The 18,942-nt window shown below is 41.4% G+C and overlaps 1 protein-coding gene across 1 annotated transcript; it reads right to left on the reverse strand.

Annotated features, from left to right (window-relative positions):
- Positions 1 to 485: 485 nt before the first annotated feature.
- On the reverse strand, positions 486 to 18,919 carry LOC118428750 (exportin-6-like). The gene is made up of 25 exons (XM_035838941.1): positions 18,729 to 18,919; positions 18,259 to 18,349; positions 17,641 to 17,753; positions 15,664 to 15,861; positions 15,020 to 15,179; positions 14,449 to 14,568; positions 13,660 to 14,110; positions 13,043 to 13,169; positions 12,501 to 12,610; positions 11,869 to 11,977; positions 11,056 to 11,148; positions 10,491 to 10,560; positions 9,447 to 9,606; positions 8,713 to 8,805; positions 8,156 to 8,306; positions 7,545 to 7,691; positions 6,587 to 6,776; positions 6,041 to 6,196; positions 5,379 to 5,493; positions 4,943 to 5,002; positions 4,636 to 4,747; positions 3,999 to 4,154; positions 2,094 to 2,192; positions 1,050 to 1,280; positions 486 to 692 (listed from the first exon to the last, which is right to left on the reverse strand). Exons 1-25 carry the CDS (start codon positions 18,729 to 18,731, stop codon positions 591 to 593), a joined length of 3,417 nt encoding a protein of 1,138 aa, XP_035694834.1. The 5' UTR covers positions 18,732 to 18,919; the 3' UTR covers positions 486 to 590.
- Between the last annotated feature and the right edge of the window lie 23 nt (positions 18,920 to 18,942).

An 18,942-nucleotide genomic window follows, 5' to 3' on the forward strand; every position in this document is an offset into this window, starting at 1 on the left:
TAGCTGCAAAAGAAGCTCTACTGTACAGTATTATACATATTCACAACGCCATCATATTGATGTACTCTTGAGAAATCAACTGCTTTCTAGCATACATTCAACAGAAAAATTCTCCCTGTACACTATGGTACAGTCTTGTCTAACCAAAAGCAAGGATAGTGGATTGTCAAGCTTGCATTAATGAAAGTTCCCTGCACATCCAAGTTGTTCATGACAGAGAGATGGATATACACTAATCTCCAAATTAAACAGATGTTGCAGTGGCATAAGACAGTATTGTAAGCCGGGGAAGGAGTTTAGCCGGCAGAGGAGTTTTGTTCCACTGTGAAGACGACAGAACGGACTGCTCAACGGACTGCTCAAAGCCATGTGGTGGAATGAAACTCCTCTGACGGCTAAACTCCTTCCCCAGCTTACGATACTATCTTATGCCACAGCAAGATCTGCTTGGAGATTAGATACACACAGTACTGGACACTTTTTTCCTGTCATCTTGCATGACGACCTGTGCTTGTGTGAATGGTGGAATGGTAGAAGGGGGAGGGGGCGAGAAGGGGGAGGGGGGGCGAGAAGGGGGAGGGGGGCTGGTGTCAGAACTTGATGGTTCCCTCTGGCAGACTGCTGTTGCACAGCCGGTAGTACCGCAGGTCGTTCACAAACCTGTGGATACTCTGGGTAAAGGACGGCAAGTCCTGCAGAAACACAACACAATGGGACAAGTCTGTTATTGATTGCAAGTGACAACATGGGCAAGTACAGGTCTATAAAGTGACAGTTCAGGTCAAGTTGATTTTGCTAGCATTTAAATGTTGCTATACCCCTCATCTGCACAGTTTGTTTTTAAAAAAAAAGTACATGTACCTGGCTTTTATTTCAACTTTATGAACTGGTGAGAATTTCAACTTCTGCTGAAAAAGTATTCCCTCAAGTATCATCCTACCTTCAAGGTTAATGTTTTTTTTAAATGCACGTTAGACATGTAGATGCTACAAATGACTTCTACCAACTTCCAAAAAATGTTAGAGGAACAGCCCTTGCAGTAAATTCACCTTTTCCATCTTAAAATTCTGAGCCAAGATGGTCTTCTGGGTTTGGTCGAGTCCCTCGCAGCCCCCTAAGAACTGCGGCAGGAAGGTTGTGAAGAAGACGTCAAAGTCCACAGACGCCATGTTGTACGCTGCAATGGCGATCTCCTCTCTCAGGAGGTCATGTGACCTGTGGACCAACACTTGGAGCAGAACGTTCAGGAACTGGAACAGCAGGCTGCTCTTGAAGATGGCCTGTCCAGGGTGGGGAGAAAAGCAAAGAAAACACACCAGGTCATTCAGGGGGATCAGAAGCGAACTTCACGTCCTCTTCTGGTCAGTATACATGTGTAGATATCATCCCAAAGTGCTGAGGACAGGGAGTATGTTGATGTTAGAAATATATACTCAGCACCAATGCCAGGGACTACCAGCTGTGTAATACCAACTACGTAAGGACAGAGACTGTGGTACTGTATATCCGGTACCTGGGATATAGAGACTGGGATACTGGTGGTATTGTATATTCAGAGACAGATATTATGGCACCAGCGATATGTATATTCAGCACTAGGGACAGAGATTGGGGGACTGGTAGTATTGTATATTCAGTAACAGTGACAGAGACTGGAATACTTGTAATATTGTATATTCAGAAATCATGGCACCAGCAATATAATATAATATTTTCAGTACCTGGGACAGAGATAGTGGTACAGGTGGTATTGTATGTTTAGTACCAAGGACAGAGATTGTAGTAGTGTTGGTATTGTATATTCAGTACCAGGGACAGAGATAGGGGTATTGGCCAGAGGCAGAGGTAATGGTACTGGTGATATTACCTATTCAGTACCAAGGACAGTGGCATTGTATATTCAGTACTGGGGACAGAAACTGTGGTACTGGTGGTATGGTACATGTACATTCGGCACCAGGGACAGGGATAGTGGTACTGGTGATATTAGATATTCAGTATCAAGGACAGTGATTGAAGGTGGCAATGTATGTTCAGTACCAAGGAAGAGATTGTATTTCTGTGGTATAGTGTATCTATGAAGAACCTCCCACCTTCTGGTACAGCTTGAGTTTGCTGTTGAGACTCTCCAGAGCCTCCAGGTTCTGCTTGAAGATGGTGATATCAGGCTGCATGAAGGACTGCCCAAATGCCTGAGGAGGGTGTAATACACTTTAGTTATTACATATTACATTAGTACTACATTTACAGAGAATCTCTTCACATGGAAAAGCCCCATAATTTTTTTAGTTGTTTCATCATTCCTTGATTTGACAGACTACAACAAAAACCAAGCCCTTGTTTAGTGGCTGTTCCAGAAAAAAGAATGGGTGTCAATTTGATACTTCAATTTGTGACCAGTATTGCTTTGTATAATCTTGTGTGAGAAGATAGAGAGAGCTAGAAGATACAGTCTAACTGACCAGTATGATGGATGAGAACTGCTGCTGGTTCTGGGTTCAAATCCTTTCATGCTACCAAACTTGTGAAGGTACTTTATATGACTTTCCTTCAAAATAAAAATGGGTAATTGACTTCGATTGGGGAGGTAAAAGGCAGTGGAAGGAGAGGGAGAGGGCTGGGCTACACCTTCCAATACCATACCCCAGACACAGTGGATAACAACCCACTATCCCCACTGCCTTGAAAAGGCTATGGGACTACCTTTTACATCATAGAGAAGATAAGGCCATACCAATTTAATTTGTTGGTTCTCGGATTTTTTCAGAAAAAAGTTGGAGCGACAGGGCGAAAAAAAAAAAAAAAAAAAAAAAACCTGCAACATGTCTGGATTCAGGTCCAGAGTTTCAGGTTGGTAATTCCAGACCTGAAACCATGGTATATGTGTGGCAGAATACTTATCCAGTTACAATTACATGAAAAATTTGCATGTAAGCATACATTTCATATTTAATTTCAACAATACAAATGCAAAATAATGTGCAGTATTACAGAAGTACACACAGTAATAAAGCTTAACAGTTGTAATAAATCATCATAGTAAATCATTAACAACATTAAAAAACTTTTAAAAAGGTTGAAAAACTTTTTCAGCATAGTACAATGTCTAATGTATGTTAGCAACAACAACAAGAAAATGGCTTCATTTCACCCAAAAAAGAAGAGTGCCTGAAACATCTGATTCATTATTCTCTTTGTGAAAGCTGCAGTTTAAGCAAAAAACGCTAGAGGCGCGCTCATTTGCATGAAATTGCATCTCATTTACATACTTGTGACTGGCTACATGGCGGCCATTTTGGTTTGCCGAATCGTCATTTTTCAGCACAAATTTCACGATCTATTGGTGGTTTTCGATGATTTACAACACAAAGGAAAACATAAGCAGGTGATAGTTGTTTTTGCATGTCCAGTACTTGTTTCAGAAGTTTTGTTTAACTGAGCTGAAGTTTGTCGCAACTTGTGGGTAAGGGGCCATGTAACTCTCACGAACATGCAAATGAGTTCTCATGAACATGCAAATAACCTCATGGATTTTTTTTTTTTTTGAAATTGGGAAAAATAGAAGCGGCGATTCCGAGAACCAACAAATTAAATTGGTATGGCCTAAAGTTCTTTTACATCTATCATAGAGAAGATAGAGAAATTTATTTTACAACTATCACAGAGAAGACAGAGAAAGCGACACAGTCTAACTGACCAGCATGATGGAAGAGAACTGCTGCTGGTTCTCGACTGTCTCTGTACCAGACTGCATGCTGTCCTAACAACCCACTGCCTTCATTGCCCTAAGACTACCTTTTACAACTATCACAGAGAGGACGGAGAAAGCTATACAGCCTAACTGACCAGCATGATGGAAGAGAACTGTTGCTGGTTCTCGACAGTCTCTGTACCAGACTGCATGCTGTCTAAAATAACAACCCACTGTCCTCATTGCCTAAGACTACCTTTTACAACTATCACAGAGAGGACGGAGAAAGCTATACAGTCCCACTGACCAGCATGATGGAAGAGAACTGTTGCTGGTTCTCGACAGTCTCTGTACCAGACTGCATGCTGTCCAGCACGGACGACCGGAAGAAGAACCTCCAGTTGTGGGCCAGCAGGTGGTGCAGCAGCTCAAACAGAACCGACTTGATGTCTGGGATCGTTCTCTGGAAATTACATAACAACAAGGAATCTGTGAATAGGTTCATTACCTTGGTAGGTTATAATGCAACCTAAAAGAAGTTTACTAACTGTGAGTCCAGGTTTGCTAGCTTTGATTCTTTCCCAACATTTACAGAATGTGTGGTAGAAAACGTTGTGAGCAGACCAAAGCTGACAAGGCTAGACTCCAGGCTAACGTTTACGTCTCCAATCTTTTCAGCAAATCATCAAGTGCTTTCACTGGTAGTATGTACTTTTGTACTCATTGCTCTGATGACAAGTTGCTAGAAAGTTTTCTATGTAGAACTCTTTTAACTTATGTATGAACCGTCCCTTATTTTTCAAGAAATGCCAAACATTTATGCGTTTTACATAACAAATCTTTCCATGCAGTGTCTGAGATTTTCTATACGCAAGAAAAGGATACACATACATCTAGCTCCTAGAAAACCATAACTTCTGCAGAATCTAACCACTAATCCTCACCTCAGCAATAATGGGGTAAACTTGGTCCATACAAAGGGATACAATACTGGGGATGAAAGTCTTAAAGGCTGATCCGGGCTCTTCTACAAGAAGTTGCAGAATCTTAAGAAATCTGTGGTGGCAAATAAGTTGTAGGTAAGCACCTTTGTTTCCATACAAAGGATTTTGTATTGATGCTAGAATAAAACTTCAGTAACACAAAGAAAGTGAAATAGAAGAAGTTGAACCTCACATAAATTTACACAAGCAAATATCAATAATATTCAATGAAACTTTGGTTGATTCTATTTTAAGAAAGTTTACTTACTTTTCTATAACTCTGGACCCAGAACTGCTTTCATGAAGTATTGTTTCTGCTAATTGTTCCCTGTTGTGCATTGAAAGAAACACATTACAGACATGTACCATGTAATAACTACTTTGTAGGTTAAATGCTAGAATTTCTCCTTTACTTGTTGTAAAAAAATAAGCCGGGACATATGGAGGAAGTATCTTAGTGTGTGATGATGCAGCTCATCTTGAGCTATCAACCATAATGTAACATTGTTACATAATAATGGTACACCTTGAAACTTAAAATCATGATACAAATTTCAAAGATTGCAAGCTTTACTTAACTTTCTTTGTTTCAAGCAGATATTCACAAAATCTTTCTACCACCAGCAAATTCAGACAGTAACAAAATCACTAAAAATATCTGGAAAAAGCTATATTACAATGTTAACACAAGACTTAATGTGTACCTTGTAAACATGTTCATAAAAGTTTGGATGATCCTCTCCGTTAGAGACACGCCCATCTGTACCCTCAGACTCTGGAACAGTGCTAGGAAGAAGCTCATCATGTCCTCCACCACATCTGAGAAAGGGACAAAGACTTGTTAAACTCTCTTGGATAAGGACTTATGACTGTAAGTTCACAGTATATTTGTCAAATTCGGTATTGCTCCCCCTGAAATGGCACATCTGTGTCATATGAAGCATCATTCTCTTTCTATGGGAAATTTCTCTTTTATGTTGGCAATATGGTTAGCAGAATACAAAATCATTTAACTTACTGACAATTCTTACTTTGATAGCCCGGGTACCATCCTCAGAAGTAACCGCTGTCTCAACCTTTTTGCTTTCTAACGACAGTTAAAAGACTGAGCCAGTGCTTACTCCGGAGGATGGCACCAGGTCTACTTCATTATCACAAGAAACAAACACACACTTGAAGCTCTGGTATTATCCATGTCAATAATCAAAGCTACACAATCATGTACTCTCTGCCTTGTTTATTACCTGGCTGGTGTATATAGAAAGGCAGTATTGTCAGCGTGGTGTGTACTGACTCCTGTAGAGACTGGTAACACATCTGTCCCAATAACCAAAGCTACACATGTATTCTCTGCCTTGTGCGTTACCTGGCTGGTGGATGTAGACAGGCAGTATTGCCAGGGTGGTGTGGACTGACTCCTGTAGAGACTGGTAACAGATCTGTCGAGTCTTCATCACTTCCCCGGCCACAGACTCCGCCAGGTCACACACAACCATCAGCGTTCTCCTGATCTCTGGTTTAGCTGGAGAAATTATGGATAAACAAGTCAACTTTTGAGGCATGTTGTCCATATACATGTATGATGTTAAATAGTCTTCAGTAGCTTTTGTCATAATAGGTGAGTGGAAGTCCTATATGTCAGATCATTGATGAAACACTGAAAACTGCATCACAGACTGCTATTTTCTCTAAGTCAGACCAGCTTTATCATTCAGAACTAAATCTGTTCCTGTACCTGTACCAAGCTAAAGATTTAAAAGTTACTTATGATAGAACATGCTAATGGTTTAGATAAAGCAATTTCGATAAGGGCATACTGTAAACGTCAATTTTCCTCTTATTTTGTTATTCAGCCATTCATCCATGGCATTTCCAAGACTGCCAAGACAAGAGATCCAACTTGAGGACCTACCTCGTTCCTGCATGCTCTTGTCTTGAGACAGGCCAGGCATGTCCTTCATGCCCCTGTACTCCTTGGTGAGTTCCTTTAAGAAGTTGAGGTGGCTGGAGGACCTGGCCTCCCACTCCTGCTCATTGTCCCCCACTACAGGCCACGGCAGCACAAAGATGTGGGACAGGGCCCGGCACACCAACAGCTGGACCTGGGTGCACAAAGAAGGAAAATGATCTTGATCCAGTTTTAGCTCACTGAAGAGCTAGTCTTCCACTGGTTTTGACAGAGAAGGCAGATGCTATGTACAGTATCTTCAGTTTCATTGTACTGGGGAAATTCCCCTAGCCTTTTTCGACAAGCACAATGAACAGTGCACCACGGCTTAACGTCCCATCTTAAGGACAGCAACCCTTTCATGTAGCGTGCATGTCTTGTGAGCGACACAGCCACAACTCACTGCCTCTAGCTCCAGAGGCAGGGTTGCTAACCATTGGCCTACGCACGCTACCTTGCACAGGTGTGCAAGGTGAGATGTGACTAGTGGTAAATGGAAACTTGTAGACGCATTTATGTCATATTAGGCATTCACTGAGGCACGGCACGGGCCACGGCAGCACAAAGATGTGGGACAGGGCTCTACATACCAACAGTTGGACCTGGGTGCACAGGTGGGCAAGGTGAGATGTGACCATTTACAGATGAAAGGTTGTTATCAGATGTCACATTAAGGATTAGACAATCACTGAGCCATGCCCCTTAATTGCAATCAATCACAAGCATAAAATCATTCCTTTCTGAAAAAAAATTCCTGACTGCTGCTCTTATAACTTTGTACATTGAAACCTGAATGAAAGGTTACAAGTGATAACTTTTGGGGTACATATCATACTGCTGTAGCTTCAACATCTTGAGATAGTACTTCAACATTAAATTCTCTCTACTATAAACAAACAAACAAACCAGCTAAATTAGATACCTCTGTTGGTAATGTTGTGATGGCTCCATGGCTGACACTAGAGAACAGGGTCTGTACTGAGGGCAGGGCCATGAGGAAGGAGGGGCGCACCGTGGTCACCAGGGACAGGAACAGGTGTGCTGCTGTCAGGGTCACCTTCTCAGGTATCTGCCACAACAAAATCAGCACATCAGTGAAGAAAAGGAAAAAAAGAAGACAAAAATTTGAACTATTAGCCTCCAATAGCATTTATACACCAGGTCACATATGTCCACTAGCTTGAAAAAATACATCCAAGACATTTCCAAAGCAATGTACTCCAGTATAATACATTCCTGCATATCTATAATGTGCATACTGGGGTTGCCTCACTAGAGAACTCTCAAACGCACTGTTTTTCAAAGCGGCAGATATAGATAACCTGGCTGATGACTGATAATTGAGCTTAGGTACCATGAAACATTAAAAACATTTGTGAATACCTGATTCAACTTCAGGTAAATGATGTTCAGAGAAAAAAGTTGTAGGGTTTGGGGTATAGTTTTATGCCATACTAAATCTAGTTTCAAGCACATGTGCCTCCTTTTTGTGAATTTGTATTTCCTTCTCATTGTAATACAACTAAATTTTACCTGAGTCTTTAGCAGCGGTGTGCTGGCATCCACAATGGTAGAGACTATGGAAGCAAATTTGTCTTGCTGGTGATTGGTCTGTTTGGTCAGGTGATAGAACTGTGACAGCCAATGGGAGTAGGCATGGAGTGCTGCAAGGGACTGGGCATGTCTGCACAAGAAAATAGTCATCATCAGTATTGTAAAAATGGTATAAAGTTTTCTTTCACTAAGATCTTATAAACATAGACCTATGTATTGAAGATATAATGTCTCAATACGATTTGTATTAGTTTCAGTACTATAGCAAAATTGATGAGGCTTAATCAATGTTACATCTTTTTGGACTGAGGGACATACATTCAAGAAAGCCAGCTAAATTTTGTCTGAGATATGATGTTTCAACTGTTTGAAATGATAGCATGGGATGTAGGCTGACTGTAATTTTATGTTATCTATGTATGTCTTGTTTTATCTTTCTTAGAAGAGTAACAGTCACTAGCTAGACAGATGAAGAAGAGACAGAAACATTACTTAACACTAATAGACAAAACATCAGCACAACTGCAAGTACTTACACTTCAATGAAGTCTGGACGTAGGACAGTTGGAATGGCAGTATGTACATCATATAGCTTTAACTTGGTGCTATACACAGCAGCTTGGCACAGTCTGGGGGGAAAATAAAAATTGAGACACCTCAAAATAGGATATTTCAAGACAATTCTATCCTGTATGTAAAAGTTTATTCATTTGGGATAGTGTTCTTGCCGCAAAAGCGCCACCTACATTGGCTACATATAGCAGCAAGAAGCAGAACTCCAATTAGAAGCTCTGAGGAAGATGTCTGACAGACATCGAAACGTCAGCAGGTGAGATAAACTGGTTGTGTAAAAGAAAACTCTTATGTCTTATGTTCTACCAACCTGATGTAATTATTTTCGCGTTTATTCATTTCTATTTAAAACAAGTGAGTTTGTATCAAAGTCACCTAAAATTCATGAAAAGAGTGTTTCTTGGCATAACTGTCATAATTGGTAAACTGGCATTTCACACCAGCTTTGCACATGACGTGCAATTTCTATAAGACCAGACTAATAAGTTACCAAAGCACATCTCATTTTCATTTTATCATTATTCTAAGAAAAAATATTGGCTACAGCTTCTATGTGTGTAATGGCAATAGAAGTTCAGAATTTTCATTCATTTATTTTTCAGTTGTGACGTAAGAGACACATACATTGTTGCTGCCACACTAGTCAGGGGATGGTAATAATATACAACATACAACTACAACGTAGAGACTTCCTTGCCTTTCCACCAGCGACAGTGCATCCTGTAGTCTCTGAGGGAACATCTCCCCGATGAAGTGTTCTGCCAGCCTGCCGATGGCCTGCAGCATGGAGCCCAGGTCCCGCAGGCTACAGTGGAGCCTTCTGCACTCATTCTCCGCTGTGATGTTCAGTCTTCTTCCTAACGTTCAACAAGAAATGATAGTCAAATTGTTACTTTAAGCATATACAGTACATGTACATGTACTAGGGACCACGGCTGTAAAAGGACCAACTGGCCATTGAGGTAACTTTTTGGCGGTCTCTTAGATCATTTTCCCCGTTGCCCATAGCACCAAGAGTGTTGTCTACAGTGGCAACTTGTGTACTGTGACCATTTCTTCAGTGGTCACATTAGACAGGTTTGACAATAATTGTGCAATATAGACATTTTCCAAATTGAGGAAATTTGAAAAATACTGACATAACATGTAACTAGTGGTGCGTACCTAAACTCATATTCAGGTTCAGGTCCAGATTCAAGTCCAGCAGTTCAGGTTCAGGTCCGGACTTATAAGTCCGGACCTGAACCCATCATTGCGTATTATGTGCGCTAGAAAGTTTTCTTTTTTTGAGGGGGAGGGGGGATGGTGCATATAAAATTGCATGTTAGCATGAACTGAAATGCAATGTGAAAAATACATGCAAATTATATACAGCCAGTGTAAACACAAAATGTTTTTGGCTTTTTCAAGTGCAAATTTCACTGTCTATGGAAGGTTTTAGATGGTTTAGAACAAGAAAAGGGAATATAAGTGACAGACAGCTTTCGCAAGTCTGGACTTGAGTCCCGACATTTAGGTTTTTTTTGGACTTGGACCTAAACATTTTTAGGTCCAATTCCAAGTCCGGGCTTTAGGTACGCACCACTACATGTAACTATCTTTTTCTCTGGCAAAACTTCTTTAAGACATTTCTTAATAGTTGAAACATGTCAGGTGTAGCCAGTTCTGAAAGAAGGCTATGGTAAAGTGAAAAAAAGTTGGCAGTTTGAGCTATACTTGTTAACCATAGATTCTTACTTACCGTTTGCCTCACTCACTACATACTGATCCAACCCCAGGTAGATGTCCAGGTACTCTTGAAATGGTGGATACTGCAGGTAGGATGAACATTAGGTTATACAAACATGAAATAAATAGTCTGTTTTATAATCATTTATGTACATGGTTGACGGCAACACTTGACATATGGCACTACATTCAGGATTCAATAAGATGCTATAAAAAGTGTCTGTTAGAGCATGTATGCAAGATGCAGAAGATTTCGATTCAGACTTAACTTAACTGGCTTATTACAAGTACTAGTATGACGGATGTAACATTATGCCAAATGTCACAATAAGTCATTGTCATTACATTCTTACATTTAAAACATGTGATCTAAAACAATTAAACATTTTCTTTCCTTTAAAAGACAGCAAAATTTTATTGGAAACAACAGGACTATGAGAAGAATACAATCAGTCATGTAGCAACATTTCACAAATGTACAACAGATACATGTACTATGAAAGTTTGATTTTTACATTGAAAAATAAAGTTTTTACATGGTAGTAGGTGAGAGTTATTAGTCTATCATCAGTCCTTACCAGTGTCCTGAAGGCCTCCTCTGGCAACAGTTCAGCTATCTTAGCCACAACCTCCAGACATTGTCTCAGGAAGTGTTGCCATTCTGTCTCCTCCTGAGAAGGGGTACACATGTTTTTATTTATTACTTAGAATATATTTATCATGCTCAGAATATTGTTATTGATTGCTATTCTGTCCATTTTTGTATTGCCATCATCTTTGTCAGCAGGGACAGCCTTTGCAAAGGATACAGGATAGTTTGATATCCCTGATATCCCTGCTTATGTGTTTTGAACAGCCAAACCAAAAAATAAATGGATTTATTACCACTATACAGGACTTGTGCTAAAGGTCTTTTTTAAGGCCGTATGGGCAGTGGGTTGTTATCCACTGTGTCTAGGGAACAGAAATGGACGGCTGAGCCCATAAAATTCAGGAAACTTTCTTAGACAGTTATATCATAATCTGAATCTTGCATTACAAATGTGAATGGAGGTGAGGAAGTAACAAAACTTCACTGAGCAGGTAGTCTACTTGTACATGTATGTAGTCTTCCATAGCAGTTTTAAGTTGAGCTAAAGTAAAAGCAAATGAACAAGAAGGGAGTACAGGAAAATGTTTCTATTTGTGTGTATCTATTGACAAATCATCTTGAAAAGCAAGTGACTCATCTTGAAAGTCTCAGAGAGCTATAAAAAATGCAGGAAGTGAAAACAACAAGAGGAAGTGAATGAAACAAAAACAGGGCATGAGAGAAGAAGTGCAGACAGTACAGTGTGTTCTGTGGCAGGGCGGTGCTGGCTGGCGCAGTGTGGGAGGTACGGAGATCTTACATCATCGTCGAGAACCTCGTCGTCCAGCTCCTCCAGCTGGGCCTGGTTGTACCTGAACTGCAGCTTCCGCACGATCTCACACATCAGGGTCACCAGGGCATCCTTGTACCTGAAACATCAGAACACACATCAGGGTCACCAGGGCATCCTTGTACCTGAAACATTTGTTGATGGTTAGACATCCAGGTGAGAAATTACATAATGCAAAGTAAATGAAACAACTGAATGATTTCTCTAAAGTGTCAGATGTTTCAGATAGCATCCTCCATCTTTCATAAGAGACTGAGAATGTGTAAGCTGTATATTTGTGACATGTGAACTTAATCAGCTCATGTCATCGACTATCTAGGGCAAAGGAATGTGAAGAACTTTTATAACAATGGAATAGCTTACTTCTGAACTTGGCATATTGTTGTACATGGTGTAATTGGGAAGGTTTAAACTAAATACACTGTGCCAGCCATCACTAAATGGGACATCCTTTACAAGCTGCCCAATGTTCAAGGACTTGACAAATACAAGTCATTCCTAAACTTGCAGAATCCTACCAGCCCATGTTTCTCCCTTAAGGTTGACATTGACATGTGCGCATGTGATATAAACAGATTAACAGTGAGAAGAATTGAACCCACTTGGCCACAGTGTTGTTCCCATCAGCATTCCTGCCCTTGGTGAGGTTGTGGAGGAAGTCCAGAAACACCATCCACACGTCCAGACATGCGTAGTAACCCTCCTGCTGAGGCTGGGGGAATAACACATCTGCTTGTCATCTTGCAATATTTCTACTTCATTTAAGAATGTGAGTTATAAGTTGGTTCAATTAGTCGGTTTTAGGTTTAAGAAACATTTTTTGAGCTTCATCTGCAGTACACACACTCACAAACATACATATACAATATCCATGCTGTGTATTGCATTAGAGCTATTCTTTAATAAGAATACCGTCAAGTTACTTGATGGTCAAAATTAAAGGAGGGTGAGTTAGTGCAGGAGCTATACAAACCTCACTTGTGTCATACATCCCATATTTTGAAATTGATAATGACACTCCTTAACATTAATCAGCAAAATCTTATATTGGAAATAGAGGGAATTAGTGGCCATTATTTTATAGAGTATTTCCCACAGAATTATCTGAAGGTTGTGGTTGGTGGAAAATTTGAGACGGCCTCACCTGCTTGAAAGTGTACTTGAACAGTAAGGCTAGAAAGTCCACCACTGGAAACTGGGAGTTGGACTCAAACCTTCTTAGATGGACGCTTACAAACAGCCTCAGGAATTCTGTGAACTTGTCTATGTACCTGCAGGAGAAAGAAACATCTTCGATTTAGTTGCTTAACAGACAATATATATGGCATGTGCATTTTAACCAAATTCTGCACTAACTAAAAAATGTAAGTATGCAAAGCTCTAACACATTTTATACGGCCATTTGTGTAACTAAATCAGGAGGTGATCCCTTCAACTAGCAAAAACTTGCTGCACATCTACATCTACTCTTGTGTGTCTTTGACTTTATTCGAATTGCAACAAGGTACAATACAAGCTGGACACCAGGCAGCTAACTGGCTGATATTGTGACCACATACATATAAAAATACTCTTGTGTGTCGCAAGAAAATACACTGTTACACCACTTCGTGGACCTTCTGTCAAGACGGTAAGCCTACTGCAATTTAGAACAGGAGACTTCCAAGCAAAATATTTGTACTAAGAGTACACAAATGACATGTAGCTTATGATACAGTCTTGTTGCTGAAACATAACCTGTGTGCTTTGACACAAACTTACATCTCGTCTAGCTCTGCTAACTTATTCCCATAAGCTCCTGATGGCGGCTCCTTCGTCAGCCTCTGTAGCAGCTGGAACGTCTGCTGGAACATCCGGTACAAATACTCCTCAAAATCCGCAGGCACGCAGCTCTTCGACATGACTTCATTTATACAACACATGGCCAGTATGCCGAGGTTCGTGGTCTTTCCCGCGCCGTTACGGCCTCCGCCAAAGTTCGACAAGCCGCTAGGGGAGCCCTGAGAGTTTGGGTCACAGCCGAAACTGGCAAACTTGAATATGGTGATGAGTAAGGATGGGGTGATGACTGAGGAGAGGGGGATCCAGCTGAAGAGGTGGTTGAGACACTGCAGGGCCTGTGCACTCATGTGCTCACTGTCGTGGTCCAGGGATGGCAGCGGTCGAATGTTCTCCTTGTCACTCACCTGGAACATTCCACTGATGATGCTACCTGAGGGGTCATAAAATAAACAAGATCTGTGTTATGGTGACGTGTTTGTTGAAACCATCCTTTAACAGCAACAAATCTTTCGACTTGAGAAATGGCATGGCAATGGAATACAATATGCATATCAAGGTTTTTAAACCTCTTTATCAAGTGCTGGTAGAGCACAGTGAGCTTGAGATGCGATGTTAACTTAACACCATAAGCAATTTTCTGCAAGGGTAGTCAATTGTGTAACAATGTTGTCGTAACTTGTTGTATTTTTTTCCAACCACAAAGAGTATTCATAGTAAGCTACAGTATGCAAGTGTATCTCAAAACCCAAAGAAAGAATACTACTTTACCAGAATTCATAGGTGAAGAGTTCCAGGAGCTGTTACTGGAGTCGTCATGGTTGGGGGAGGGGGGCGGTGTTGCCGTGGTTACCATGTGGCTACTCTTCTCAAGAACCTGTTCCAACAAGCCTGAGGAAAATGATACCAACCAGGCATTAGCAAGGAGAAACCTCATGATCAGCATAGTCAAATAGTCACTCTCCAAAAGATTGGCTTATCAGTCCAGAATTGGCATTTCATGTGACTAAACTAACTATCCACCTAAAGTGGAGCACAGTGACCTATCAATTATGAGTCTAGAACACTAGAGTCAGGGTTGTTATGTGGCATTAATGCTAGACCGTCTAGCATTAATGCCACATAACAACCCTGACATATTATTAACTTGGAATGCAGCCATAGCGGCAATACCTGTTCTGATTGCCTCCTTATATAAGTTATATTTCCTTGCTCCGGTCTAACTCCACTCTGACAGCAGACAGATGGGTTGGAGCAGGTATATATTTCACGGCTGGATTTCAGGCTGCCAACACACTGTTAATCACAAAGAAGCAAATAACTCTTTTGAGACCCTCCTTACCTGATAGTAAACTGAGAACAGTTGGCACTTGTTCCAGCAGCAGTCTGTGGAGCTCCTGTTTCCTAGCAACACTCAGGTCCTCCCGTGGACATGCCATCTCTTCTGATGTGGTCTGGAGCATCATCAGGCCTAGGGAGGCCGTCTCTGGCTGCTGTATCATCTACACGGTAAACATGTAAAGTGTTAAAGGTATTCGTAATCATTTGACAGTGGAACTGGAACATGTGGATATCTGTGAATAGTCTCATCAGGTTGGTACGTCACTGAATAAAGAGACTCTTTTTACACAACACTTGCTTCATTACTTACAATGTTTCAGCGACTATCTGTCACCTTCCTCCGGGCAATTCTGACTGGTTCACATTGTACTGCAGCTATAGGTGCTACCAATTAAAGAGTGTGGTCACAAACCTAAAGTGGATAGTTTGATACCAGTGGCAATGTCCATAAGAATGATGGACATAGAGACAAATAATGACAAAAACAATGAACGACTTAATAAGCTAAAGAGAGCTTCCAAAAACCATTTATTAAGCGAGTTGAGAAACTAGACGGAATAACCTAATTCTAAAACAATATCCTGCTATTTTGTGATCTTTTTCACAAAGGTCATTCTATCCTTATCATCCTACTATAGTCCCTACCTGTAATATATTTGTGAAGAAGTCTGGATAGAAATGCGGCCAGTCGATGCGTCCAATGTCCACGATGACTTTACAGATCTTGTTGCGTACGTAAGGAGCCACGACCTTGTGTCTCTCCATGAGGAAGTTGATGAGCGATGTTCTAATCTCCATCTTGTCATGTCCCAGGATGCCCATCCACAGCTTGTTCACTATGTTCTGTAGAAGTAAGGAGCAATATTGTCAGATTATAGATGTGTGCATATTCAGGAAGAGGACAATGTTTTATGTAAGGTCAGGATTGAGTGCTTCTGTCAAGGGAAACTTGGAAGGCAGGTCATAGTCAAAAAGGCGTCAAAAGGATGACGGCAGAGACACAACGATTTACCAATTTCCACAGTCTTCACCGGAATGACGAGAGAGTGGTACCTGACTTGCTTTTATAGCCTAAACTCTAGTTAGAGCAAGGTGCCCTTGGCAGGTAGGAAACAACAGAGGAGCTGCCAAGTACTTAACCAGACCAGAGCTTATATGTAAGGCTGTTGCTCAAGCTCTTATACCGTGATGGCTTCTTCAGGAAATACCCAGGAAAACTAGTGGCATGTTCAGATCATGGTTGTCACCAAGACTTATATACATGTACATGATACTGTTGTACCTAATTATACAGCACATGTACATGTAGTCTTTAGGACACCATGTGTACTGGGGTATTGGCTAGCACTATATCTCACAAGAATCACTGCTCTGTCAGCTGTCTAGCCAGTTCAGAATCTAAACAAACTTCATGCCCATAGCCAGGATTTTGCCTGGGGGGGTTCGTTTTACTCTTTGGCGGACCAACGAGCGCCAAAGGCGCGAGGCCAGCGCCGAAGGCGCGAGTTTCCTAGGGGGGTCCGGGGGGAAAATTTTAAAAATTGAACTCTCTGAAATAGCATTTCCTGCGTTTTTGAGAGATTTTCACACAACTGCTTCAGACATTATTTTATTCGACGAAAACGAAAGATTGGGTACATCAGTTATGAAATGGCACGTCATCACTTTTCCGAACTTTTAACTGGCTCTGATACCCCATTCAATTTGTATACGACAACCGACACGTAACTTCGAAAACTGGATGCTTTACAACGTTCTTGTACTTGAAATGTTTTTCCTCTTAGAAATGGGTGAAACTACATCCTGCCAATCAGCAGGCTCTATCACTGTGTATACCTTTGTTGCACAACAATTGTACAAGATAAAAAGTATGTCATCTACATTTATTAACTACAGTTCTATAGATAATCTTAACTTATGTCAGCGCTGTCATCCACAGTCCGCCAAAGAAGACTTCCGGGCGCCTTTTACCATAGCAACAGCCAGGCTTGACTTTTTTGACTGCGGTCAGCCACTTTCATTGCCACCCCCGTTAAACTCCAGCTCCGGCCCGCACGGTTCAACTCTTGCCAGCACGGTCCAGCTCCGGCCCGCTTTGATTCCAGCTCCGGCCCGCACGTTCCAGCTCCGAGCTGGAATCAGTGCGGGCCGGAGCTGGACCGTGCGGGCAAGAGCTGGACCGTGCGGGCAAGAGCTGGACCGTGCGGGCTGGAGCTGGAGTTCAACGAGGGTGATGGCGTGAAAGTTGTCTTTCTAACGCGTGCCGCGCCCCGCCTCGCACGGGCCGGGTCTTTTACAAAACAGTAGCACGCCCCGGACTCAGGAAGAACTAACTGTAAACCGCAGGGTTCATCTTTACTCTATGGCAATGTCTCGGAGCAATTTTTCTAGGATTCTAGACCCGTTGGAAATACAAATTAGTCCGCCCTTTAAAATTATTGTGCATTGAAAAAACGGACCTTCGAGAAAAAAGCGGACCTTCGAGCCCGCGTGGGGGGTGCGTCCGCACCCCCCCAAACCCCCCCTGGCTACGGGCATGAACTTTTGCCTGTCTCTAGCTACACGGCTCTACCATGGCTATTGTATGCTGTAAGAGTTACATATCTAGAGAGTCCAACATACCTCCAGCACAGTGAGACAGTACATCATGACGTACTCGTTCTGTGTCTGAGACATGAAGTAGAAGCAGTGCCGCCATGCTCCGGACTGCTGCATAAAGGCACCCAGCTGCTGCTCTGTAAGGGCAGAATTAGGAAAAAAACATTCAGCACATGGTAGAACTGCTATCCTGTACATGAAGGTTTAACGTTTAGGATTTCTGAAAGGTTTTCGGAAAACCCTGTCCAGTACTGACAGCCGAAAGTCCTGTCCAGTCTGAAAAGAGAGTCTGCATGGGGGTATAAGTTGTAAGCTATAATTCTATATCACTTGCCTGGTTGGATATAACTTTACATGGTGACACTGTAAAGTAGCAAGTTTTATCTAACACATCATGAAGACATATATGTGCCATATGCCATTAAGGAGTAACACACATGCAACTCTTTTCACACCAGCACTTAGCTACAGCAAGAATTTTTTACCGGAAAATTATGAGGGCAAAACTGTTAAGACAGAGTACATTCTTATTCTGCTAGATGACTTCTGTTTCTTAAAAATGTATTTGTAACCTATTTTGATTGTCAATATTGCAGAGAGAAAGACATCATCTGATACTCACAGAAAGGTCTAAGAACTTACCAATTTCCCTTTTTCTTTCATTAGAGGTGCAACCATTGAAGAATTCATTCATTAAGGTCTCCAGGGCTCGAAGAGATGCTTCGTCTGATGCCTGTAAGATATCAGATACATAGATTTTTCTTTAATAACTATTTCAATAAGGGGCTTTAGAAAACTCTACTATACTCTTGATATATTCAACTTCATCACGACACAAGTTACTGCTGCATATTCTTTGGGCAAATAAGAAGCTACGTTATCATCTGACTCTTAGAAATACATGTAAAACGCAATTTAAGACAATCATTCAGAAGTAGCTCTTGTCGTCTTTCAGTTCTTATCCACAAGTACAGAATATCGAATATATCGCTAACTTCGCTTTATGAGGAAAGATCTATTTGTTCAACGCCAAAACATGTGGAGTATCCTTCCACGCCCTCCCCACTTGTATTTTCACCGTTCTAGCAGACACGCCGTTCTTGCAGACTCACCATGTTCTCGAGCAAAGCTTCGGCTTGAAAGTGATAAAACCGGTTGTATCTTCTTCAGATTACAAACACCCCTCCTTACAGACCCCCCAGATATTGAACTTCACGACGAAAACCCGCTTGATTCAACTTTCAATGGTCCTTCTGTCACTTCCTTGGGCATTTTTGATCCACCTTCATAGCATCAGAACGTAGCTACAGATTTTACTTGGTACAT

This window comes from Branchiostoma floridae, chromosome 13 (genome assembly GCF_000003815.2).
Source record: "Branchiostoma floridae strain S238N-H82 chromosome 13, Bfl_VNyyK, whole genome shotgun sequence".
NCBI classification, from domain to species: domain Eukaryota; kingdom Metazoa; phylum Chordata; class Leptocardii; order Amphioxiformes; family Branchiostomatidae; genus Branchiostoma; species Branchiostoma floridae.

Bases quoted from the DNA above. Each gene is read 5' to 3' on its own strand.
- LOC118428750 (XM_035838941.1), bottom strand. The intron at 7,692-8,155 runs GTAAAATTTAGT...TTGTTGTGGCAG, and splicing joins CACCGCTGCTAAAGACTCAG to ATACCTGAGAAGGTGACCCT. The intron at 4,748-4,942 runs GTAAGTAAACTT...TTGCCACCACAG, and splicing joins GGGTCCAGAGTTATAGAAAA to ATTTCTTAAGATTCTGCAAC.